This window comes from Heteronotia binoei, chromosome 12 (genome assembly GCF_032191835.1).
Source record: "Heteronotia binoei isolate CCM8104 ecotype False Entrance Well chromosome 12, APGP_CSIRO_Hbin_v1, whole genome shotgun sequence".
NCBI lineage: Eukaryota > Metazoa > Chordata > Lepidosauria > Squamata > Gekkonidae > Heteronotia > Heteronotia binoei.
The window spans coordinates 13,920,627-13,948,103 of record NC_083234.1 but is presented as its reverse complement, the minus strand read 5'-3'; the positions used below and the strand labels follow the sequence as shown (position 1 = coordinate 13,948,103).

At 46.1% G+C, this 27,477-nt stretch overlaps 1 protein-coding gene across 1 annotated transcript in view; it reads right to left on the bottom strand.

Annotated features, from left to right (window-relative positions):
- The window catches only part of SORL1 (sortilin related receptor 1), a 194,927-nt gene that overhangs the window by 7,280 nt on the left and 160,170 nt on the right, over positions 1–27,477 (bottom strand). The window contains 12 exon segments of the mRNA XM_060251466.1: positions 1,150–1,256; positions 3,846–4,020; positions 4,642–4,806; positions 6,878–6,997; positions 7,908–8,092; positions 10,407–10,503; positions 14,689–14,771; positions 16,930–17,002; positions 18,439–18,543; positions 19,685–19,797; positions 24,076–24,245; positions 25,087–25,213. Coding sequence (XP_060107449.1) covers positions 1,150–1,256; positions 3,846–4,020; positions 4,642–4,806; positions 6,878–6,997; positions 7,908–8,092; positions 10,407–10,503; positions 14,689–14,771; positions 16,930–17,002; positions 18,439–18,543; positions 19,685–19,797; positions 24,076–24,245; positions 25,087–25,213 — 1,520 coding nt within the window.

The window sequence follows — 27,477 nt, the reverse complement described above, 5'->3', positions numbered from 1 at the left end:
AGAGGTCCTCTTGACTGTCCCATCAATCAAAGAAACTCGTTTGGTGGGTAAATGGGAGTGGGCTTTTTTCAGTGGCAGCCCCACGACTAGGGAGAAACCTCCCTGAGGAGGTACACCTGGCCCCCTCACTTTTGAGCTTTAGAGAAGCCATACTGGATCAGGCTAATGGCCCATCCAGTCCAACACTCTGTGTCACATAAGAACATAAGAGAAGCCATGTTGGATCAGGCCAGTGGCCCATCCAGTCCAACACTCTGTGTCACATAAGAACATTAGAGAAGCCATGTTGGATCAGGCCAATGGCCCATCCAGTCCAACACTCTGAGTCATATAAGAACATAAGAGAAGCCATGTTGGATCAGGCCAATGGCCCGTCCAGTCCAACACTCTGTGTCACATAAGAACATTAGAGAAGCCATGTTGGATCAGGCTAATGGCCCATCCAGTCCAACCCTCTGTGTCACACAGTGGCCAAAACCCAGGTGCCATCAGGACCAGAACTCCAGAAGCTCTCCCACCGTTACCCCCCCCCCACCACCACCACTGATACCAAAAGGACAGAGCATCACTGTCCCAGAGAGTGTTCTGTCTATACCTTGTGGCTAATAGCCACTCATGGACCTCTGCTCCATCTATTTCTCCTGTCCCCTCTTGAAGCTGTCTATGCTTGTAGCTGCCACCACTTCCTGCGGGCAGTGAATTCCGCATTAATTACTCTTAGGTAGCAATATTATATCAGATGTCAGTTTTATGTATTTTTATGCACACAGTTTCACGTATTCTATTTCTATTATAAGCCACTTTGAGTTTTGTGAGGAAGAAAAGCAGCTAATAAGAGTTTTGAAATAAATAAATAAAACAGAACCGCAAGAACAGTAAAATCCACAATAACTCCTGCTGGATGGAAGTCACAGTGGTTGTCTTTAGCATTCAGGGCTCACTGCCAGTTTTATCTACATGGCCCTCTGTTTGCATTCTTGCTAATTTCATCGCTCTCATCTTAAGCCAACAACAGGAAAGGAAAGGGTAATATAAGACAGCCATAAGCAAATGAAGTTACACAGACGTAGACTGGCATTTGTAGCGGGGGAAGCATCTTTATTCAAGGAGAAAGAGGAAAACTGGCATCCGAGCAAGATGCTAACTCACCCGACTTTCGCTGAAATGACTTTCTTTCAAGGCTAAACTCTTCCAAAATAGCAAAATGTGATCGTTTTCTGGTATAATCTTTAAGGCTTCTGGAGCAGCCAGGGAAACTGCAAAAAGAGCGAGGGGGGAAGCCGTGAAAAATGTTTTGGCAAACCTGTTCCTTCCACTCTACCAATGTTCCCTCTAAGCTGTGGAGTCTTGTGAGCAAAAATTCTACTTGGTGAGCTGCTAGCATTAAAGTGGTGAGTTCCTGCATAAATTAGTGTGCTCTGGGGTCATCCTTCCTGAGCTAAGACAAAAATGTGTGAGCTGGAGGCTAAAAATCTGTGAGCTAGCTCACGCTAACTCAGCTTAGAGGGAACACTGCTCTCTACCCAGTATATTCTTATCCCACCCTTCTTCCACGGAGTTCAGAGTGGCAGGCAAGGTTCTCCACCCTCCTTCTCAATGTTACCTTTCACCAGCCCTCTGAGGCCGAGAGGTGAATGACTCCAGATCACCAATTGAGCTGCGTGGACTGAGGATCCTAGTCCAGCTATACTACACAGGCTATCTTACTTTGTTTTCAGTGCATTCTATGAAAAGGAACTGTGTGAGTGGGGTAAGATACACAAGCCATTTTTCGCGTCTGTGGCCAGTGCATCTCACCATCACAAGTTCCCTTCTGTATGATTTGTTTCATTTGTGCCCTGTCGTCTTTCTCCCTAAGGCAGCTTAACATCATTTTTCTCTCCCCCATTTTATCCTCACAACCACCCTGTGAGGTAGGTTAGGCCGAGAGCATGCGGTTAGCCTAAGGTCAGCCGGCCAGTTTCCATGGCACGAGTGAGAATTAGAACCCAGGCCTTCCCAGAGAGTAGTCCAATATTCTAAACCAATGCTCCCTCTAAGCTGTGGAGTCTTGTGAGCCAAAATTCCACTTTGTGAGCTACTGGCATTAAAGTTGTGAGCGACTGCATAAAATATGTATGCTCTGGGGCTATTTTTCTGGAGTGAAGACAAAAATGTGTGAGCTGAAGGCTACAAACCTGTGAGCTAGCTCACACTAACTCAGCTAAGAGGGAACACTGCTCTTAACCACTACACCACACTGGCTCCCCACACTTTATGTGCACTTTACAAGGTGTGGCTCATTTTCCCCCCGCTCTTGCATTCCATTATAACACGCACAATTTGCCCCAATGTTAAACCTGGTGCCACTGGCAGTAGGAAAAGCCCACATGGAAAGCCCATAATTGGCCTCTATTCAATATCCCACCTTAGAACATTATGAGAAGATGAGAGTCACTGAAGAAGACAATAATGCTAGGAAAAGTCAAAGGCAGGAGAAGAGGAAGACACAAAAAGTGATGGAGAGACTCCATCACGGAAGCCCCAACCCTCAGTTTGCAAGATCTGAGCAAGACTGCTAACGACAGGACTTTTCATTCATACATTAGGTCATTAATTCATAAGGTCTCCATAAGCGAGGCACACCAACGAACAGAGATGGGCAACATGTGACTTTCTGGAAGTCACATCCGACACACGGGAGAGTTCCTCTGTCCCTCAAGCTGCTTAGTCATTTTCCCGGAGCATCATTCTACTGAACTGCAGTGTTAGACAGCTGGCTGATGCTTCCCCTTAACAGCCCAAAGAAAGGAAAGGTCCCCTGTGCAAGCATCAGTCGTTTCCGACTCTGGGGCGACGTTGCTCTCACACCGTTTTCACGGCAGACTTTTTACAGGGCGGTTTGCCATTGCCTTCCCCAGTCATCTACGCTCCCCCCCCCCAGCAAGCTGGGGAATCATTCGACCCACCTCAGAAGGATGGAAGGCTGAGTCAACCTCCAGCTGGCTACCTGAACCCAGCTTCTGCAGGGATCGAACTGAGGTCATATAAGCAGAGCTTAGGACTGCAGTACTGCAGCTTTAACACTCTGCGCCACGGGGCTCTTCTTAAAGGTAAAAGGTAGTCCCCTGTGCAAGCACCAGTCATTTCTGACTATGGGGTGATGTTGCTTTCACAACGTTTTCACGGCAGACTTTATACAGGGTGGTTTGCCATTGCCTTCCCCAGTCACCTACACTTTCCCCCCAGCAAGCTGGGTCCTCATTTCACCGACCTCAGAAGGATGTCAACCTCAAGCCGGCTACCTGAAAACCCAGCTTCCACCGGGGATCGAACTCAGGTCATGAGAAGAGCTTAGGACTGCAGTACTGCAGCTTTAACACTCTGCGCCACAGCCACTAAAGACATACAAAACGGGAGAGAGGGACCACATTTAGGTCTCCACGTAATTTTCAGGACTCCAGGTTGGATACCCCACCCCCATCCCACCCCCGTTTTCAGCACCAGCAACAGGAAGAGCTGGCACCCAGCTTAAAGTCCTCAAAAGTGGACGGAGACCAAGGTTCCTTCTACGCTGGGGAGACTTGTGAGCAAAAAATTCTACTTTGTGAGCTACTGGCATTGAAGTGCTGAGCTGCTGCAGAAACTTAGTTTGCTCTGGGGCTGTTTTTCCAGAGCTGAGGCAAAAAATGTGTGAGCCGGAGGCTAAACGACTGTGAGCTAGCTCACGCTAACTCAGCTGAGAGGGAACATTGCCGAGGACACACACGAGGCCCTTGAGCTGAAAGACTTGCCCATCTCCGCTCTCGAGGCTTTTCTGCAACGGACACCCCGTCCCTCCGCGTCCTCCTGTGTCGCAAGCTTACCTGTGCTAACTTTCAAGCTAGCTTCTTTGCTCATGTTTACAAGCTGGACGATGATGTGGTATTTCCCCCCCGGTTCCAGCTTCTTGATGGTATACTCCACAGTGCTGTTGCGCGTTTTCACCTTGTAGTTCCGATCAGTTTTTCTTATTAAGTCTTTCACTGAAACAGCATAGAGCTAAGAAAGGCGAAAAAAATTATAGTCAACTGCCTTTTTTTTGTAGCAGGGACTCCTTTGCATATTAGGCCACACCCCTCTGATGTAGCTAATCCTCCAAGAGTTTACAGGGCTCTTAGTACAGGGCCTACTGTAAGCTCCAGGAGGATTATATCGGGGGGCAGGGGTGCGGCCTAATATGCAAAGGAGTTTCTGTTAAAAAAAAAGCACTGCAGTTAGTGCTCAAAGACTCAAAAATCCTGCTTCTCTTGTTAGGAGCTTTTGAAATCTTCCTTATGAAGATGATATTGGATTTATATCCTGCCCTCCATTCCAAATCTCAGAGCCTCCGAGCGGCTTACAATTTCCTTTACCTTCCTCCCCCACAACAGACACCCTGTGAGGTAGTTGGGGCTGAGAGAGCTCTTACAGCAGCTGCCCTTTCAAGAACAACTCCTGTGAAAGCTATGGCTGACCCGAGGCCACTCCAGCAGGTGCAAGTGGAGGAGTTGCGAATCAAATCCGGCTCTCCCAGATGAGAGTCCGCACACTTAACCATGACACCAAACTGGCTCTCATAATAGCTCTGACGGCGCTTTTCAGCCCAAGAAATCCATGCTCGAAACTGCGCGGCAATCTTACCAAATCTTGGTCAGGAGAATCATACGGTGACTCCCACTTGATGACAGCAAACGTTTTCCCTGTGTGCACAGTGTGGAGGTGCCGGGGAGGGAGGCGATTGTCTGGAATCATCTTCACGACGATGTAATCGGAAGGCGGTCCTTGGTATGGAGACACCACCCGTACCTTGGGAAGGACAGAGATCAAGACGGGTTGCCCTGTTAGTCTGTCTATAGCGGTAGAAGCAGGGCCGTAGCCCGGATTTCATGTTTCGTGGGGCCCACAGCAGCATTTGTTGTTTGGGGGGACCACCTGGTTTGGCAGCCCAGGGCTCTCGGCACTGTAAGCTGCCTTGAGCTCCACAAGCCAACCCCCCTTCGTGCCTGGGCAGTCATAGCAACTCTGCTCCCTCACCCCTTTCTTATGTGCCCCTCTCTCAGAGAGACAGAGATCTCTCGACTCCCCCCTCTGCAAGGTGTGTTAAGGAAGGGAAGCAAAAAAAAGTGAAAAGGCTATCATAAGAAAAGCCATGTTGGATCAGGCCAATGGCCCATCCAGTCCAACACTCTGTGTCACATAAGAGAAGCCCTGTTGGATCAGGCCAATGGCCTCTCTAGTCCAACACTCTGTATCACATAAGAACATAAGAGAAGCCATGTTGGATCAGGCCAATGGCCCATCCAGTCCAACACTCTGTGTCACATAAGAACATAAGAGAAGCCATGTTGGATCAGGCCAAAGGCCCATCCAGTCCAACACTCTGCGTCACATAAGAACATAAGAGAAGCCATGTTGGATTAGGCCAATGGCCCATCCAGTCCAACACTCTGTGTCACATAAGAACATAAGAGAAGCCATGTTGGATCAGGCCAAAGACCCATCCAGTCCAACACTCTGTGTCACATAAGAACATAAGAAAAGTCATGTTGGATCAGGCCAATGGTCCATCCAGTCCAACACTCTGTGTCACATAAGAACATAAGAGAAGCCATGTTGGATCAGGCCAATGGCCCATCCAGTCCAACACTCTGTGTCACATAAGAACATAAGAGAAGCCATGTTGGATCAGGCCAAAGGCCCATCCAGTCCAACACTCTGTGTCACATAAGAACATAAGAGAAGCCATGTTGGATCAGGCCAAAGACCCATCCAGTCCAACACTCTGTGTCACATAAGAACATAAGAGAAGTCATGTTGGATCAGGCCAATGGCCCATCCAGTCCAACACTCTGTGTCACATAAGAACATAAGAGAAGCCATGTTGGATCAGGCCAATGGCCCATCCAGTCCAACACTCTGTGTCACATAAGAACATAAAAGAAGCCATGTTGGATCAGGCCAATGGCCCATCCAGTCCAACACTCTGTGTCACACAGTGGCCAATATGTGTGTGTATATATATACATACATACACACACACACATACTGTGGCTAATAGCCACTGATGGACCTCAGCAATGATACTACTTGTTTAGAGTGGTGGTGAGCAAAGGGGCCCCCTCCAATAGTTGGAAGGGGGGCTGAAAGAATGGGCCTGGCCCCTCCCAGGCCCCACTATAGCTATGGGCCTGGGTAGAAGACAGCAAGAATCCAGGAGCCCCTTAAAGACTAACAAAAATTGTGGCAAGGGAGGAGCTTTCCACTTGCTCTGCCTCTTTCGCTCACTTCTTCAGATATCTGGAGTTTTTATTCTCATTAACACCGGTCTCACACTAGTCTTCTGCCGCTCTCATTCTCCTCTTCTCTGCGGGGCTTCTGTTGGATTTCACACTACCTGCTCCGGGGCTGCAACTCGCTCCACCTCTTTCGCGCAGCAAACAAGATCCTCTAAAAACCAATTTCTGTTTGCTGCGCAAAAAAGGCAAAGCCATTTTTCTATAGTAATTAAAAGATAAAAGTTTAAAGGAAATATTCTCTACCCATATGTTAACCCCCCCCCCCCCAGATGTATAAGAATTGCTCTGGTATAATGAAAGCTGCAAATCTGATTTGGGACCCAATCTGTCAAGGTGAGAGCCACAACAGAAAAGTCTCTTCTCCTTGGTCTTGAAAAATGAAACGACGGAAGACATCCCCAGCAGATATTGGGGGGATAAAGGAGGGCATCATTTGTATGGTACCACAGGGCACAGACTGAGGGAGGAAAATACAGGTACCTTCCCCAAGAAACTTACAACACAGGATCAAATCAACAGACAATAGCCTAAGCTGTCTTTGTTTGTGGGAAAAGAGGAAAATTAAAAGTTAACACTCCTACCAAAAACAAGTATTGCTCATCTCTGTTCACAATGACAGTGATGTTGTGTAGCGTGGTGTTAGCACTGCTGGGGTTCCTGTACAACTCTAGGAAAGATGTGGCATAGAAGACACCGTACACCTGCCAAAGAGAAACAGCAAGGGAGAAAGGCAAATTTATTGTTATGCTTAGTTTTTATTTATAACCTGCTTATCGCCCTAAGAGTGGCTCGTCATGTTACTCTCCCGCCTTCTGTCTTATCCTTGCAGCAACCAACTTAGGAAGTAGTTGAGGATGAGATTGTCACGGGTTCAGAGTTTCTCAGTGAGCTTCTATGGAAGAATGGGGATTGGAACCTGGTTCTCCCAGATCCTAGATGGTCTCCACACAGGGATGGGATTTTGTGATTTTCCTGTTGCCAGTGCGGCTGTTCATAAGAGTAAAGAGGCAACAGGGAAACCACATGGCAGCTTTCTCTGACTCAGTATCCTAGAAGTACCAACCCCCCTTCCCTGAGTCGTTGGGGCATTTGTAGTTTTTTTTAAAAAAAAAACATGACTAGACTCTCATAATATCAACATATTATCAGTAAGTGTAACAGGTTCTCTGAATTCCCAGCCTTCTTTTCTTTTCTTTTTCAAAGTAAGTCTTTAGACTTTCATTTTTTAAAGTAAGTCTTTAGTCTCTTCCATCCCATATCCAGGGGTTATTCTGTAAAAAAATAGGTGGTGGAGCTCATGCAGGGATTGTTATGCAGCTGCACATACTATTCAATGGACAAGGAGGTGGAACTCTCAGGAGGAGGTGGAACTCTAAGAAAGGTTCAGGAGCTGCACTCCTGTGAGCTCCCACTGAATCTGAGGCCTGCCCATATCCCATTATATAACAACATTAATTATTATTATTTGCCTTTTTATACAATGAAGAAACCTTAATAACTGAATCTCTGGCATCCTTCTCACACAATGATGTTACCACAAGCATCACATAACAGAACGAAAATTTGGCTTCTGTGAGTTTCGCATTGAGAAGACCAGAAAAGAATTCTTACAACATTCTTTGGGCCAGTCCAGTTACACTCGACCGCAGTCTGATTGACAGGCTTGGCTTTCAGACTGGGAGCGGGTGGTCTTGTACCACTGGTCACCACATGTGCAAAAGACAGAGGGCTGTCGCCCAGTTCGGTCTTGGCCCAAGCTGAAATCTCGTACGGTGTCTGAGCGGTCAAATTACTCACTAAAGAAGAAGAAAAATTGGCTAAGCAGAGATGTCTAGAACTCCCTTCCCCCTAAAGTTTCTTTTTTATGCATCCCCCCCCCCAGCAAAAATTCTTCATGCTTATTTTAAATACAAGACAAAACGATTCTATCAGGAAATGTCAAAGGTATCACGTGAATTATTATACAGCTTCATAGCTCAAGCCCTCAAAGTGGCGTACAAAATAAAATGCAGATTAAGAATGCTGCTCATTTTTAAAAAAAAAATCTACTGAGATCAGTACGAACAATAAAACTGACAACCAACGCAAACAACAAAGCAGTAACAGCAACAGTATCCATTAACAGCAGCAACAGGAAATGTCTAAAACAATATAGCGTTTAGAATAATATATGATAAATCTATTATAAAAACCAACCAATAAAATGAGAAAAGTTAATTGGCAAAAGCAAAAACCCCCCAACAATCTGGAGCAGATAATGCGTTAGATGAAAATGCGGACAGCAGATAAAACAATCAATCAGAACAGAAGCATAAAATCAATGTGGCGGTTGGTTCCCTCAAATGGCAGCTTTAAATGCCAAATATTAAATGCCAAATACCAAGGGTATTTTTTTTAAAAATTAAGTGGTCACTTGATATGCCACTAGAATTGCTCACCTTAAAGTGAGACCCTGGAGATCTCCTGAAATTAGAACCAGTTCCCAGACACGGAGATAACTTCCCCTGAAGAAAATGGCTGCCATGGCTGAGGTCACTCTACTCCTTAAACCCCTGTCCTCCGCAGGCTCCACTCCAGGAAATTCTGAACCTGGAGTTGGCATTTTATACGTCACGGATCCAGGGGTAGAATTCTAGCAGGAGCTCCTTTGCATATTAGGCCACACGCCCCTGATGTAGCCAATCCTCCAAGAGCTTACAAAAAAAAAGCCTTGTAAGCTCTTAGAGGATTGGCTACATCTGGGGGTGTGTGGCCTAATATGCAAAGGAGCTCCTGCTAGAATTCTACCCCTGCACGGATCCAGCCTGCTCTTCACGGTCTAAAGCAGAGGTCTGTCTTAACTCAGCAGCCTGAATTCCTCTTTCACTAGAGGCACCAGAAACTGAACTGGGAGTCTTCAGCCAGCAAAGCAAGAAGCTTACCACTAAACCTGTGGGCGCCTATGGTCCTAGGACAAGAGCTAGCCTGAGGCGACTTAGCAGTAGAAAAGAGTAAAGAGTCCAGAAGTACTTTATGGTCTAGCAAAATTTGTGGCAGGGGAAGAGCTTTCATGAGTCACTGCTCACTTCTTCAGTTATAGCTGGAATGTGAGTCCATCAGTCTTTATATTTTGGAGTGAGCCAATGCCAACAGCAATCATGGAAGGTCGTTTTAACCAAACTCTAGTGGCCCAACGTTCATGCATTTGCTGTTCTCATGCAATTGAGGATTTACCACATTATTTACTTTTCTGTTCGCTGTATTCCAGTCCAAGTGCTAAGTTTTTCGATGGAATTCTGTCAGGCCTTAGAGTGCTTATTCAGTTGAAGAAAAAAATAGCATTTCTTTTAACTGATATTGATGCTTATATCTCCCAGAAAGTTTCAGTCTTTGCCCTTGCAGCAAAGAAAATACGTGCCAAGGTGGCAATGTGAAGGGATAACTTTTGGACTTATGTCTACATCTTTATTGTTACTCCCATTGTATTGCATCCGTTGTTCTACCCTTGTTATACCTTACATGATACTTTGTATGTTTTAACTCCTAGTTTATTTTCCTTTTTCTTGAGATTTTTGTAGATTGGTAACACCCAATGGTTAATTACAATAAATCAACTGAGAACTGAACTGAACAATATTTTGGAGGGATCTCAGCTGTCAAATGACAACAGCGGGCAAATGACAATAGCAGGTGAAACACAACAGCAGGTGTGATTGGATGAGGTGTGATATGCAGAGGGGTAGAAGGTGTGGCAAGATCAGCACTGATAACGAGACAGGAAACTTAAGTCTCGATTCAGTCCAGGAGGCTGCACTGTCTTGAGATTCCTTATCAGTTTCAATTCAGTCACAATTCATCAGTCTCTAACCTCCCTTTGAAATTCCTTTGTAAGAGAAATGCTGCTCTTAGAAACAACTGAATGTCCTGGAAGATTAAAATTTTCCCTCATTGGTGTTTAAGAGTTGCAGTTTCTAATTTCCATTTGTTCTGTCGTAAGGACTTGTGGCAACTTAGAAATGCCTCACTCAGTGGGCAAAATGTCTCAGCAAAGCTCTCCAGAAACCCAGGCTCTCACACCTCTTCAGACTAATCTTGGACTTGCTAAAAGGTTATTCTGTCAGAAAGACTTACCTATTTGTACAGACTTTCCTTCGTCTACGAACAACATTCTTTTTTCTTGTCTGTGTGTGTCAAAGGTCCAGAAAATGTTCACAACGTAACCATACACCTGTTAGCCAACGGCACAGAAATAATATGAAATAGCAGTAACAACGACGGTGCTAGGCAACCGATAAGAGAGAGCAAAGAAGATATGAGCCTTGCCCACAGACGTTGCGAGAAGGAAAAGGACACAAAAGAAAGAAAAAAGGAGAGGCAGAAATTAGAGGTCAAAACCTTGATAGAAGAGGGAGGGTTCTCAGAAAAAAGCCAAGAAAAGGCAGGAGCAGCAAGAGAAAAAGGACGGTAAAACAAAACCCAAAGTTTAGATGAGAGGGAAGGAGGAGGAGGAGAATGGATTTATACCCCGCCCTTCTCTCTGAATCAGAGACTCAGTGGCTCACCCTGTGAGGTGGGTGGGGCTGAGGGAGCTCTCCCAGAAGCTGCCCTTTCAAGGACAATTCCTGAGAGAGCTATGGCTGACCCAAGGCCGTTCCTGCAGGTGCAAGTGGAGGAGTGGGGAATCAAACCCGGTTCTCCCAGATAAGAGTCCGCGCACTTAACCACTCCACCAAACTGGCTCTCCAGTATTACTAGCTTAAGTAACGAGGAGGCCAAAAGCGAGAAAGAAGAGGGGACAGGGCCAAAACATAGAGAGATTTAAAACCAAAACAATAAAAGCAAAAGCTTAAATGGAAACCGGTAAGGAAATGTAAGCCAGAGAAAGGTGTGTAACCAAAGAGAAAAACGAGCACAACAGGATGCCAAGAAAACCAAACAAGAATCAGCGTTAAGAATAGAGGAATGACAATGAAACTGGAAGAGAATCCATGGGAAGAGGAATCGAGCCAGAAAAGGATCAGAGGAGAAATACTTTGTGCCAAACAGAAAGGGAGTCAACTTTAGCAGTATTAAAAAGTTGAAAATGACAAGCCTGGCAGTGCCTTGAATCAAAGGAGCCTGTAAGGACGAGAAAAATCTGTCCAACTCTTGGGCTTTTCTGTTTGTTTGTTTGTTTTTGCTTTAGTGTTGGGACCTGATGGTCCTAAAGGTCCCTGCAGACAGAGAAAAATATCTGCACGTTTTCAGGAATGGGGAGAGCTGCCCTGCAAATGCAACTTGATTCTTTTCCTTCAATGCTGGAAGGCTATTCCTCGTAAGGCAATCCCATTTGTCGAAAAAAGGGGGCCAGTTTCAAAGCAGAAGGCCATCACTCATGCTGCAGAAACATACATTAGCACTGCTGAAGAAGATGATGATATTGGATTTATATCCTGCCCTATACTCTGAATCTCAGAGACTGTCTCCTTTACCTCCCACCCCCACAACAGACACCCTGTGAGGTAGAATCATAGAGTTGGAAGGGACCTCTAGAGTCATCTAGTCCAACCCCCTGCACAATGCAGGAAACTCATAAATACCTCCCCCTAAATTCACAGGATCTTCATTGCTGTCAGATGGCCATCCAGCCTCTGTTTAAAAACCTCCAAGAAAGGAGAGCCCACCACCTCCCGAGGAAGCCTGTTCCACTGAGGAATCGCTCTAACAGTCAGGAAGTTCTTCCTAATGTTGAGTCGGAAACTCTTTTGATTTAATTTCAACCCATTGGTTCTGGTCCTACCTTCCAGGGCCACAGAAAACAATTCCACCCCATCCTCTATAGGACAGCCCTTCAAGTACTTGAAGATGGTGATCATATCACCTCTCAGCCGCCTCTTCTCCAGGCTAAACATCCCCAGCTCCTTCAACCTTTCCTCACAGGACTTGGTCTCCAGACCCCTCACCATCTTCGTCACCCTCCTCTGGTCCTGTTCCAGCTTGTCTATATCCTTCTCAAAAATGAACACGATTCTCTAGGTGAGGTCTTACCAGAGCAGAGTAAAGCGATATCATCACATCACGTGATCTGGACACTATACTTCTGTTGATACAGCCCAAAATTGCATTTGCCTTTTTAGCCACCACATCACACTGTTGACTCATGTTCAGCATATGATATACTAAGACCCCTAGATCCTTTTCGCACATACTACTGCTAAGACAAGTCTCCCCATCCTATAACCATGCATTGGATTTTTCCTAACGAAATGCAGAACTTTACATTTATCCCTGTTAAAATTCATTTTATTGATTTTAGCCCAGTTTTCCAGCCTGTCAAGGTCATCCTATATCCTGTTTCTGTCTTCTACTGTGTTTGCAACCCCTCCCAATTTAGTATCATCTGCAAATTTACTAAGCATTCCCTCTATTCCTTCATCCAAATCATTGATAAAAGATGTTGAACAAAATAGGTCCCAGGACAGATCCTTGAGGCAGTCCACTTGTCACTCCTCTCCAAGAGGATGAGGAACCATTCACAAGCACCCTTTGGGTGCAATCTGGCAACCAGTTACAGATCCACCAAATGGTAACACCATCCAAACCACATTTTACCAACTTGTTAACAAGGATAGTATGTGGAACTTTATCAAAAGCCTTACTGAAATCAAGACAAACAATGTCTACAGCATTCCCCTAAGCCAGCAAGATAGTCACTTTCTCAAAAAAAGAGATCAGGTTAGTTTGACATGACTTATTCTTGAGAAAACCATGTAATCACATCCATTCTTTCTAAATGTTCCAGGACAGACTGTTTGATGATTTGTTCTAAAACTTTTCTAGGTATAGACGTCAAGCTGATGGGTCGGTAGTTACCCGGATCATCTTTTTTCCCCTTCTTGAAGATGGGGACAACATTCACCCTCCTCCAATCTTCCGGCACCTCTCCTGTTCTCCAAGAATTCTCAAAAATAATAGCCAGAGGCTCAGAAATTACATTCGCAAGCTCTTTTAGGTGGGGCTGAGAGAGCTCTTACAGCAGCTGCCCTTTCAAGGACAACTCCCACGATAGCTATGGCTAACCGAAGGCCATTCCAGCAGCTGTAAGTGGAGGAGTGGGGAATCAAACCCGGTTCTCCCAGATAAGGGTCCATGCATTTAACCACTACACCAAACTAGCCGAGTAAATTAAAACTAATAAAAAAGGGCAGAAAGCCAGCCTTTGAAGTTGGGGAAACTTCTTATCAGATATACTAGATTCCAGAACCAAGTATTTACACTCTTGTTTAAGGTATTAGAGATATTTTTTTTCGCCCAGGAGCTGCCAACTCTCTGGCTTTTGGAAATAAAAAATGCAGGGCTGGACCCCAAAAAACCACACGTGCAAGGGTTTTAGGAATGAAGATCCAGGGGCTCTCCTTCCCTGGAGGTTTTTAAACAGAGGCTAGATGGCCATCTGACAGCTATGCGGGTCTTGTGAATTTAGGAGGGGAAGTATTTGTGAATTTCTTGCATTGTGAGGGGGGAGGGGAGGGGGGTTGGACTAGAAGACCCTGGAGGTCCCTTCCAACTTTACGATTCTATGATTTTCTCCACTTCCCTGTCTTGCCAGGGTCACCCAAGATGACCCTTGAAATCCCTATGCCCACGGTCAAAGGGATTGTGATATAGGAACTGCGGGGAACTAAGGAAGACTGGCTCCCTCCCCCTCTTAATGTTCCCTCTATGAATATGCATAAATGCAAGATTTTGAAAGAAAAAACCTTTTAAAAAGAAGATACTGGACCAACTGGACTCCATAAATAGTAATAATTGGGAATAAGGACAAATAATTAATGAGTATTCCGGAGACCCAACCTTTCTAAGTTAGGAAGCTCCCTTGTTCCTGCCTTGGCAGGAAGGGAGAGATAGAAATCCCATTAATAAATAAAAATTATTAATTTATTTAATTTATTACATTATTAATGAATTATATAAATTATTAATTAATTTATTAAAAATCATTTATTAATTCAATCATTCAAATATTTATACGCAGACTTTCCTGCTGACCTCAGCAGCTCTCTTGCTTATGGTTCATAGGATTCTGCTCAAAGCAACCGCAAGTAAGATTTTGTTGGAAACTCAAAAAAAAGGAGACGTCTCAGAAGATAATCCTCTGAATTGGGGATTGCATCGTGTTTTGTTTTCCCACCGGTAGAAAACTTTTGCAAATGCTTAGGTTTTATATAATAGTTCACCAATACAATATCATTCTTCAGGAGCTGTGCTTGATTTGGATAATTTTGGAGGGCAGCTGCGTCGGCCTGTAGAGAAGACCAAAAGTTCACATCTCAAAAATCTTGTTGGTGTCTAAGGTGCTAATGGACTCCAATCCAGCTATATGTCTGATTTGGGTTTCCAAAACATACACACACTCGCAAACATTTCACGCTACCTGAATATCCGCTTCCATTTTTAGGGTGAAAATTATGGAATCTTCGCTGTAACTCTCAATATGGACCGTAGGCGGTGGAATCACTGAGATGGAGAAGAAAGAAGGAGAAAAGGCGTCAGCCCCACGAATGAGGGGAACAACTGTGCTGAAGAGAGATCAAATGGGTAGCCATGTTTGTCTGTCTGTCCGAAGCAGTAGGAAAAAAACAGAGACCAGAATCACCTGAAAGACTAACAAAATTTGTGACATAGGAGGAACCTTCCTGAGTCACTGCTCACTTCTGAAGAAGTGAGCAGCAACTCACAAAAGCTCATACCAGGGGTGGCCAAACTTGCTTAATGTAAGAGCCACACAGAATAAACGTCAGATGTTTGAAAGCCGCAAGATGAGGAAAGGAGGGGAGGGGAGGGGCGGGAGAAAGGGGGGAAGGGAGGAAGGAAGAAAGGAAGGGAGGGAGGGAGGGAAGGGAAGGGAGGGAGGGAAGTTGGGAAGGGAGGGAGGGAGGGAAGGAAGGAAGGTGGGGGAGGGGGTAGAGAGGATAGGAAGGGAGGGAAGGAAGGAAGGAAGGCAAATAGATGGCAGGGAAAGAGAGGTGGAAAGAAAGCAACTTTAAATGAATTCTCCAAGGCCACCAGCTAGCTTGGAGAAGTGATTTAAAGAGACAAATTCCTTTTCCAAGCTGGCCAACAAGGTGCTGGGAGCTTCGAGAGCCACACAATAGGAATGAAAGAGGAGCTGCCGTTTGACCACCCCCTGGCTCAAACCCTGGCACAAATTATGTTAGCCTTTAAGGTTTTACTGGACTCTTGCTCTCTTCTACTGTACTGAAGACTTCCATGGCAAAGTTTCTCACTTCTAATTCACTCTGTGGAAATGTCATTGTTGACCACAGCACAGATATGCCCAAGGACACCGGACTACGATTGGTGGATTGTAAGCCATAAAAACAGGCCTCATCGGTGTCACTCCAGTGGAATTTTCCCCACCTTTTCTTTTAAAGAACAGGAGCCTGGTTAACACAATACATCAGTCGTTCCTGAACCATGGCAAAAGGACGGGGAACAGACCATGGGACCTCACGCAGTCTGCCCAACATCTTCACTCTCATAATGTGAAATCATAATCAAGTTTTGCTAATGTTTGCCCTGGTTTGGACAGCCCAGGCAAGCCCAATCTCATCAGATCTCAGAAGCTAAGAAGGGTCGACTGTGGTTAGTACTTGGATGGGAGACTTCCTTGAAATACCCAGTCGGGAGGACAGGGGCAGGCTCTATTCAGTCACTTCTCTGAATATCCTCCAGCCCCCCCAGTAGGGGCTAGTCACCAGAGGTCAAGCTTAAATTTAATTGGGTGCTGTCAACGGCCCCTGGAGATGTGGGGAGGTATTTGTGAGTTTCCTGCATTGTGCACGGGGTTGGACTAGATGACCCTAGAGGTCCCTTCCAACTCTATGGTTCTATTAGTCTAAGCGGCGACCAAATCACGTTGACTCCCAGACCGTGGGGTTTCCAAGGCGAGAGATGAGCAGAGGCGGCTCACCGCTGCCTTCCTCTGCACAGCAACCCCAGCCTGTTGTGAAGTGTTCTCCCATCCAAGTATGAACTACGACCAACACTGCTTAGCTTCCAAGATCTAATGAAAACAAAGAACCCTTCAAACCAGGAACCAACTCAAAATGGGAATTTCATTTTCCCCACTCCGCCCCCTTCTGGCAACTCAACCCCAGACCTCCCCCTCCAGCAACCATTTTTTTACATCGGTAAAAGAAGTGCCCCCCCCCCCCGCCAACAGCAAGGAAGGAGGGTTAAAACCCAGGCTCGGTCCACCCCTCTCACAATTACAGCTTCAAGACCTTTCCAAGACTTTTATTTTCTCTCAATTCAGGCAATCTGGGCAGGACACCTTTGTGCTCAGACCCGGCTCCTGCCACTCAAATCTTTGTAGCATTAATTGTTTTACCTTTTTAATGACATAAATTGCTTCTGAATAGCAGTGTTCTAAATGCAACAAATCTTCACACAAATGTTGCTCTGGCAGCGTGGATGGTTTCGTAACTGGGGCAACGTTCCCCGGGGAACTTGACGGACATCCCGAAAGCGGTCAAAGAGTTCATCAGTATTAAAAACAACAAAGGTGAGCGATACGTGGATCTGTTATTAGCGCTCGGATTTATGGATTTTGGGGTTGGTGGCTTCTCGCATTTAAGCGACGGCAACAAAAGGAATTAATGCCTGGTTTTACCTTTGCCTCTTACGGTTTGTATAGATTTGGAATCGCTCCAGTTCCCCACTCCCCGGCTAGTTACTGCAGCAACCTTTTCAAAAATCAGAAGAGAAGAACGGTGTCAAAACGGCTTTTTAAAAATGAAAACGAAGCAGGTTTAAAAGGGGATGGCTGGGAAAAAGGCATTGAAAGGGTGACATTATAGTTTACAAGATTATGCATGGGATAGAGAAGGTAGAGAAAGAAGTACTTTTCTCCCTTTCTCACAATACAAGAACTCTTGGGCATTCAATGAAATTGCTGAGCAGTCAGGTTAGCACAGATAAAAGGAAGCACTTCTGCACCCAAAGTTTGATTAACATGTGGAAATCACTGCCACAGAAGGTGGTGACGGCTTCAAGAGGGGAATGGATAAGCATATGGAGCAGAGGTCCATCAGTGGCTAATAGCCACAGTGTATAGTTGGAAATCTCTGTCTGGGGCACTGATGCTCTATATTCTTGGTGCTTGGGGGAGCACAGTGGGAGGACTTCTAGCCCCATTGGTGGACCTCTTGATGGCACTTGGGTTTTTTGGCCACTGTGTGACACAGCGTGTTGGACTGGATGGGCCATTGGCCTGATCCAACTTGGCTTCTCTTATGTTCTAAAGCTTCATCGCTTTACAGGGGAACACAGCCTGATCGAGGACAGAACTCTATTTTATACGGAAGTCTGATCCAACATGGCTTCTCTTCTGTTCTTAGACAAGGGAGCTGCTGCTATGGCTTGTGGTATCACCATGGCCTTTAAAAGTTCAGGGGAGTTTCCCAAGCAGTTGTTGTTGGATTTTTTACCTGCAGATTTATACCCCGTCCTTCTCTCTGAATCAGAGACTCAGAGCGGCTTACAATCTCCTATATCTTCACCCCCCACAACAGACACCCTGTGAGGTCGGTGGGGCTGAGAGAGCTCTCCCAGAAGCTGCCCTTTCAAGGACAACTCCTGCAAGAGCGATGGCTGACCCAAGGCCATTCCAGCAGCTGCAAGTGGAGGAGCGGGAAATCAAACCCGGTTCTCCCAGATAAGAGTCCGTGCACTTAACCACTTACACCAAAATGGCTCTCCTTGATTTAGCAGCCCTAATGGAGCAAGAGAGTTGGGCCTGAACTACAAGTAGGGTTGCCATCTTTAGGTTAGGGTTTACTTACTACGGGGCACTAGTGGCTGTTGGAAACCTGGGCATCCACAGTTGGTTATGCAACAGGCACCAAGCTGGGCATCTCCTTTACCTTCCTCCCCCACAACACACACCCTGTGAGGTAGGTGGAGCTGAAAGAGCTCTCATGGAAGCTGCCCTTTCAAGGACAACTTTGCGAGAGCGATAGCTGAGCCAAGGCCATTCCAGCAGCTACAAGCGGAGGAGTGGGGAATCAAACCCAGTTCTCCCGGATAAGAGTCCACGCACACTGCACCAAATTGGCTTAACCACTACACCAAACTGACTGCAACGTTCACAACGAAGCAACCTAAACAAAAGTCGACTCACTCTGAAAGTGTACAACATGTTGACCTCTAACCTCTCGATTTCCGAATAGTTGGTGGGGGCTCTCACGGACGACCACTCCTTGGAACCGGCTCTGCTGTACTCCACCTAATGGGACAGAAAAGAAGCCGTCCCAAGCTCATTACTAGAGTTAAAGCCATTTAAGCAGCTGGTGGTTGTGGAAAGCGCCCTCAAGCTGCAGCACCCTCAGGGTGACCCTGCAGGGTTTTCAAGGCAAGAGACGTTCGGAGGTGATTTGCCGCTCCCCCTGCCTCTGCACAGGATGGGTGGCACCATCTTTCACTGCTTTTGTTAAGTTTCACAAGGGCAATTTTAGAAGTCGTTTTGCTACCCGCAGTCCCCACTGCAAGTTGCAACACCTGGGGAAAATCGGAGGGGGCGGGGGATGTATCCATGGTTTCCACTAAAGAAGTTACAATCCGTTTCCCAGGAAAACCACAAGACCTTTGCCTTTTCCCACCCCCTGATGTCTTTCTCTTCATTAAAGCATCAGGCCGTGCTCTTTCCATGTAAGACACTTCTGTCCACACTGCTCCCCTACAAAGCCACTGTGGGCCAATGTTCCCTCTAAGTTGCAGAGCAAAAATTCTATTTTCTGAGCTACTTGACGTTCAAGTTGTGATCAACTGGCATTCAAGTTGTGAGCTACTGCAGAAATCAGTGTAATTAGAAATTAGTGTCATCCTTCCTGAGCTAAGGCACAAATGTATGAGCTGGAAGCTAAAAACCTGTGAGCTAGCTCACGCCAACTCAGCTTAGGGGGAACACTGCTGAGGGCTGACTTCCCCAAAGTGCACTGGACTGCCCAACTTATTCATTTATCGAAATATTTACAAGCAAGGGTTGGATTCTAGCGGGAGCTCCTTTGCATATTAGGCCACACGCCCCTGAGGTAGCCAATCGTCCAAGAGCTTACAAAGCTCTTTTTTTGGAAGATTGCGGAGGATTGGCTACCTCAGGGGCGTGTGGCCTAATATGCAAAGGAGCTCCTGCTAGAATCCCACCCCTGTTTACAACCCACCTTTATCCCCACCAATTGGTGGCTGAAGGCAGCTGGGAAAGGCATGGCACCTTCCCCCAAGACTCACGCCACCCTTTGCGACCAAAAGAGGAACCCATCATGTGACTCGAGGACACGGATCTGTGCTTTGCGACAACGCTATAACCTCTGTGTCTGCAGAGGTCCCCCGTCTGGGATGGCATCAGAAAGCAGCTTTGCGATACCTACAACGTATTCTCTGATCAGGCCGTGGGTGTTTGCTGGCGGTGCCCACTGGCAAATCACGACATCTTCCGCTTCTCTCTTCGACGACAGCTGAAGATGCTGGGGAGGGTCTGGCACTGGCCGAAAGAGAAAGGGTTTGGGAGACAGAAAGGCAGGGTTAGTGGCAAATTACTCTCAGACCCCTTGCCTATCAGGAAGTGGTGGTGGTTATATGCATAGAAGAAGACTGCAGATTTATACCCCGCCCTCCTCTCTGAATCAGAGACTCAGAGCGGCTTACAATCTCCTATATCTTCTCTTCCCACAACAGACACTGTAAGCTGAGTGGGGCTGAGAGGGCTCTCACAGCATCTGCCCTTTCAAGGATGACTCTTGCAAGAGCTATGGCTGACCCAAGGTCATTCCAGCAGGTGTAAGTGGAAGAGTGGGGAATCAAACCCGGTTCTCCCAAGTAAGAGTCCGTGCACTTAACCACTACACCAAACTGGCTCTAGAAGAAGAAGGTGATGATGATATTGGCTCTTGAAGATGATGATGATATTGGATTTATATCCTGCCCTCCACTCCAAATCTCAGAATGGCTTACAATCTCCTTTATCTTCCTCCCCAACAACAGACACCCTGTGAGGTAGGTGGGGCTGAGAGGGTTCTCACGGCAGCTGCCCTTTCAAGGACAACTCCTGCAAGAGCTATGGCTGACCCAAGGCCCTTCCAGCAGCTGCAAGTGAAGGAGCGGGGAATCAAACCTGGTTCTCCCAGATAAAAGTCCGCACACTTAACCACTACACCAAACTGGCTCTCTGACAGCTTCAAGAGGCGACTAGAGAAACATACAGACCAGAGATCCATCACTGGCTATGAGCCACAAGGTATAGAGAGAACACTCTGTCTGGGGAATTGATGCTCTGTATTCCTGGTGCCTGGCGGGAAGCAACAGTGGGAGGGCTTCTAATTTAATTTAATTTAATTTAATGTTTCAATTTATACCCCGCCCTATCCTGCAAACGGGCTCAGGGCGGCTTACAACATTAAAACAACACTAAAACAAATCGCTTCACAACATCACCACCACAAAAATGTCAATCAGATTCGAGAGCAGTAGTCAGAACAACAAATCACACAAACACCGTGTAGGCTGGGAGCTTTCAGCACAGCTTGTGCACCTTGACGGTAGGGTGCTGGATGTTGGAGGAGCGATGGCCTCATAGGACACTCGCTAGATCAAGTTAAAGCCTGGTGGGAGAGCTCCATCTTACAGGCCCCGCGGAACTTGGATTAGTCCCGCAGGGCCTGGATCTCCAGCGGGAGCTCATTCCACCAGGTAGGGGCCCAGACCAAAAAGGCCCTGGTCCTCATCAAAGCCAGACGGGTGTCCTTAGGCCCGGGGATCACAAGAAGATGTTGTGTGGCTGACCGCAGTGCCCGGGGGGGCTCATATGGGGAAAGGCAGTTCCAAAGATATGCAAGCCCCAGGCTGTAAAGGGCCTTAAAGTTCTGGAGTTCCGGCCCTGCTGGAGGACCTCCTGATGGCACGTAGGTTTTGGCCGCTGTGCAACACAGAGAGTGGGACTCAGTGGACAATTGGCCTGATCCAACATGTCTTCTCTTACATTCTTACGACTCAACAAGAGCTTAGCTAAATTTCCTTTTAGGAAGGACAGGGACCTTACAGCGGAAACGCAGATTCTTGACAACACAGTGCCTCTTTATGCCAGTGTGGGGCTCTGTTACTTAGGTTGCTATCCTGCCTTTTCTCTAAGGAGTTCAGGCATACATGGCTCTCTCCCCTTTTTTCTGGACGAAAAGGGAGCGGTTAGCCCAAAGTCACTCAATCAGCTTTATAAGTAGGCGGATCTTACAAGATCTTCAGACTCCTAGCCCAGCGCTCGAACCAATACAAGGTGTAACTTGGGGGAGAGGGGGGAGCTTCAGACCGTGAATTTGAACAGAGTGTTAAATTGCACTGCTGGACTTATTTCTGCTCTCAAATAATGGTGGCTTCTACAGATCCACTGCCTTTGACTTGCCCTCCCTACGTTATCCAACAAGACCATTAAACAGCACAAATATCAGCGATTCATCCCAGCCTTGGGATGTTTTAACACTCACTTCCTTCATTGGGTTTCTAAGATTCTCTAAGCCGGGATGGAATTCTAGCAGGAGTTCCTTTGCATATTAGGCCACACCCCGCTGAAGTAGCCAATCCTCCAAGAGCTTACAAGGCTCTTTTTTGGAGCCTTAGAGGATTGGCTACACTAGGGGTGTGTGGCCTAATATGCAAAGGAGCTCCTGCTAGAATTCCACCTCTGTTCTGAACATTCTTTTCTCCTTTGCTGGATTCACCTGGTGCTCAGTTCAACAGCTTCCCTTTTAAACAATTTTATTGATAACATATGGTAACAATATCCATTTATATCGTCTCTATCTCTAACCCATATGATATTTTCTAATCCCCCCTCCCTCCATTACTAGACTCCCACCGAAGTTATATACTCAAAATTAACTTATAAAGGTACCTTTAACTATAAAAATCTAAATTCTACCCTTTTCTAACACTTAATCATTATTACAAAATTGTCCAATGTCTTTTTACATTCCATTCTTTCTCTACATAACATCTAAATTTCTTCCACTCCCTTTTAAACACTTCCAAATCATAATCTCTTAGGATTCTTGTTAGTTTATCCATCTCGCTCCACGATAAAACTTTCACAATCCAATCCCATTTCTCTGGTATTTTTTCTTGCTTCCACAACTGCACATACAATGTCCTAGCAGCTGAGAGCAAGTACCAAATTAAAGTTCTATCTTCTTTTGGAAATTTTTCCATTTGTAATCCCAACAGAAAGGTCTCTGCTACTTTCTTGAAGTCATATCCCAGAATTTTAGATATTTCTTGTTGTATCATCTGCCAGAACTTTTTTTGCTCTTCCACATGTCCACCACATAGTTCAACAGCTTCCCTATATATGTATCTGCATATGGATTTATTTCCTGGCACAGATAACCTTGCAGCGATTTGTTGCATCTGTTTCCGTTTGTTGCATCTGTAATCCAGCAGCTTTTGATGTACCCAAAACATTGCCACAGACTGGCAAAGACCATCTGAGGCTATGGCATGATACACCACTCCTGCACTCAAGCCAACACGCTCCATTTCCAAGCGGAGGTTTTTAAATGACAGAGACCCAAAGATAGTGTGCAGTTATCGCAGCCATGATTATCAAGTGAAGAAGATGCTCATTAGCAGAGAGTGCGAATTCTGAGATGCTTCCATTATGACAGCCTTTGAAATTACAAACTGTAAATGGATTTCTCCAGGGGTTTTTTTGTAACAGGAACTCCTTTGCATATTAGGCCCCACCCACCCCCACCCCCGATGTAGCCGATCCTCCTGGAGCTTACAGTAGGCCCTGTACTAAGAGCCCAGTAAGTTCTTGGAGGATTGGCTACATCAGGGAGGTATGTCCTAATTTACAAAGGAGTTCCTGCTACAAAAAAAGGCCTGGATTTCTCACTGTACACTATCAGATCCCACACTTTTTAAAATCTCTCTTCATTTATGTTATTTACAGTTTGCCCTTTTCACTTAGATTCAAGACGGATTATGCAGAGAGAATCCATACAATCAACGGAATGGGACAAATGAACAATGCAATTGGATTAGAACCTATAGAACCAGCCCTAAGTCTACAAACAGAACTGAAGCAAAACGTAAGTCTTAACACAACACATCAAATTAGACCCCACACCCCTGATGCAGCCAATTCTCCTGGAGCTTACAGTAGGCCCAGTACTAAGAGCCCTGTAAGCTCTTGGAGGATTGGCTACATCAGGGAGGTATGTCCTAATATACAAAGGAGTTCCTGCAGCAAAAAAAAAACAAAAGCCAGTTTGGTGTAGTGGTTAAGAGTGTGGACTCTTATCTGGGAGAACCGGGTTTGATTCCCCACTCCTCCACTTGCACCTGGAATGGCCTTGGGTCTGCCACAGCTCTGGCAGAGGTTGTCCTTGAAAGGGCAGCTGCTCTCCAGCCCCACCCACCTCACAGGGTGTCTGTTGTGGGGGAGGAAGGTAAAAGAAATTGTGAGCCGCTCTGAGATTCTTTGGAGTGGAGGGTGGGATATAAATCCAATATCTTCTTCTTAAATGATGCAAAATTCCATACTGGGATCCTGGTTTCAGCCAGCTGTACACAGTAGTATAGACCACAATCCCTTTCCAAGTAACTTTGTGGATCACTACCAAGCCTTACTGGCTAAGAACTAATTTCTGGGGCTGTTTTCACCACAGCCATTTGGTCATTTGATGAGACTAGATGTTTCATAGTACCATGCAACTGTATGGCCTGTGTGGGTGGTGGCGGGGGCGGGGAGGGAAGGTCTGTGACTTACATCCTTCTGGGGTCCGCAGGGTGATGATGTCATTCGTGTTGTACCCCTTAGTCAGACACTGGACCTGAACTTTGACTTGATACGTGCAGTCCGGTTTCAGGACTTTCAAGACGCTGCTGGTTTTGTTGCTATGGGTCTCCAAAGATTTCCACACGCTTTCCCCAACCATTCTGTGTTTAGGAATTTAAAAAAAAAAAAGACAAGGCTCTGAAATGTGGATAGACAACCCGAGTAGCTCAAATTCTGAAATGGGTTTCAGCGGCTGGCATCGACTGCCTGGTGAGGCCTGGAGATCCTCCAGAATTGCAGCTCATCTCCAGTCAGATATCAGTTCCCCTGGAGAAAACTGATCCTTTCACTGATTGAGTGTATGGCACTGTACTCCTCTGGGTCCCTGTTCTCCCCAGACTCCACCCTCAAATCTCTAGAAGTTTTCCAACCTGAATCTGGCAACCCTACTCATTATTCTTCGCTGGTGGCCAGGGGAGAGCCCAGATCGCCCACCCAACCCGGTGTTGTCCTTATTAGCAAGCACCTTTTAACCGCGACCAAAGAGACGTGAGGACCCAAGACAGTTTAACAACAACAACAACAGGTATATTCTAAGTGCTAAAAAAAAAAAGTGTGTTGTAAAACTTTTTCGTATGACAATGAATATAGAAACGGTAAAGATTGGTTGCTTCAATTCAGCATAAAACTGCTTCATGTTCTCTTGTTATCTTAGCTTCTCCACTCCCTTTTGCTACTTCTCTCCACTATCAGCATTCAAGTTATATCCTTATTGGGGTTTAGTCTTTACTTAAGGTCCATGGCTGAGTGGTAGAGCCTCTGCTCGGCATGCTGAAGAACCCAGGTTCAATCCCACACACACCTCCAGTTAAAAGAAGCAGGACATAGTAAACAATATCAACGTCTGCGACTCAACTGGCTGTTCACACACATGCAGTTTAGATACAAGATCGGTCCCTGCAGAAATCAGGGTGACTGGAGAGCTAAAACTGGCCAGACTACCTGTAATGGATGTTGTAGACACAGGAGCCAACCGGCATCTTTTTAGGCCGAGTCCAGGTTAGAGTGATGTCCCCTGAGAAGTCAGCTGTCCACTGGAGGTTCTGCACTTTATAGACCAAGGTGTCATCTAGGGAAGAAAATACACACAAACCTATTAATTTGGGGAGCAGATTGGAAATACAAACCACAATTGTAAAGAAACGCAGTGTCCTCAAAGTCAACCAAAGGCCATGACGACGATGACTGCAGATTTATACCCTGCCCTTCTCTCTGAATCAGAGACTCAGAGTGGCTTACAATCTCCTATATCTTCTCTCCCCACAACAGACACCCTGTAAGGTGGGTGGGGCTGAAAGGGCTCTCACAGCAGCTGCCCTTTCAAGGACAACTCCTGCAATAGCAATGGCTGACCCAAGGCCATTCCAGCAGCTGCAAGTGGAGGAGTGGGGAATCAAACCCAGTTCTCCCAGATAAGAGCCCACACACTTAATCACTACACCAAACTGGCTTAACCACCACACCAAACAACATTTTCCACAAACAACTCTGATGTTAAATCACTTGGCAATCTGGAGCAGTGGAAAAGAGTGTGGGCTCTAATCTAGGAGAGCCGGGTCTGATTCCCCATTCCTCCGCCACATACAGCTGCTGGTGTGACCTTGGGTCAGTCACAAGTTTTCACAGAGCTGTTCTCTCAAGAGCAGTTCTCTCAGCCCCACCTACTTCACAGGGTGTCTGTTGTGGGGAGAGGAAGGGAAGGCCAATGTAAGCCGCTCTGAGACTCCAAGCGAAGGGTAGGGTATAAATCCACTCTTCTTCTTTGTGTATGAAATTCTAAGCCTCTATTTCAACCTCCTTTGAACTCATACGCTGAAAATCTTGTTCTCTAAAATGCTACTGGATTTTAATCTAGCTGTTTCACTGAAGGCTAACAGTTACCTTCTGAAACCAAAAAAGCTTGCTGATCTCTAAGACACAACCGGACTTGAATCTAGCTCATCCCTTTGACTCTCAGGTTTCAGTGCCTCTTGGAACACACTCGGGTTGTTTTCTTTTTTCCCTTTATTCTTTTGGTTATATACAAAATTCATGGCTTTTTTTGTAGCAGGACCACCTTTGCATATTACGCCACACATCCCTGATGTAGCCAATCCTCCAAGAGCTTACAGTAGGCCCTGTAATGAGAGCCCTGTAAGCTCCTGGAAGATTGGCTACATCAAGGGTATGTGGCCTAATATGCAAAGGAGTTCCTGCTACACAAAAAGCCCTGACAAAACCCATAATTTTCCTGCCTATCTGGGGAGTTTCCTGCTGTATGCAGACACTCTGATGTCGTCTGTTGCTTCTCAATTTTGTTGCTTTTATGAGTCACAAGTCACATCGCTTGATTTTTCAAAGGAACGACGATACAAAGTAAAAGGACTGATCTATAAATGCAGTTAAGTCACCTGGTACAGGCAAGAGAAGACAAGTTTGATTAGTCACTCACACTGAAAAAAAAAAGCTCCTTGCTTGCAGAAAGCACACCAGGGACCGCAATAAAAAAATCTTTTCCCTGAGACACTAGTTTTCCACGAACAGGGGGATTTCGGTGTGGGGGGTGGCAGAAACACACAATCCTCCCAGTACAGTTCCTGCCATTTTGTGTTATATAATTTCTCCAGTACGCAGATCTGCTGTGACTGTGTCCGAACCTGAGGGAAGGGCCCGAACTACCACAAGGCCTAAGCATCCACACCCCTTGAAAGAACTCCGCTTCTCTTTAGAATTCTGGCCAGGGCGGTGAGTTGAGGAGGTCTGGTGAACGCGACGTGGGCAGTCTCCCCGGATCAATATTTAATTAAAGAACTAAAAACTGATTGATGTTCCGCAGCCTCTGTGCTTTAGAAGCAAATGGCTGAATCCCAAGGCCCCGGGACTGGGGGTGGGGAAGGAGCGATCGATTGCCATTAGTGCTGTCATTATCTAAGCTGGAATGAATCGAGGGCCAGGAATTTCGCTGACAGAACAGCATTTTGTCTGTAGGGGTAATCCGGGGAGGATGGGAGGAAGAAAAAGTCGGTGAAACAGCAGCCAAACGCATCTCTCTGAGAGGCTCATAACTCACTGTGCAAAACCCGAACAGAGGGGACAAAGCCAAATGCAGCTCACCTGCTATGTACCATGGACCGCAGGGATCTTGATAAATGTTCCAATTTTGCTGCTCACCTGGGACTTTGTATAAAGAGCAGCTGAAAAGCACCGGGGTGGTGGGTCACACGCTGTTGAAGCCTGCTTTGGGAATATTTCTTTGCTCCTGTTCTTCAGGCTCTCATTTGCTTTAAATCTCACTTGTGTCCATTTCCAAATGTACCAACTTTCCCCACTAACACTTTACACATCTGAAAACCT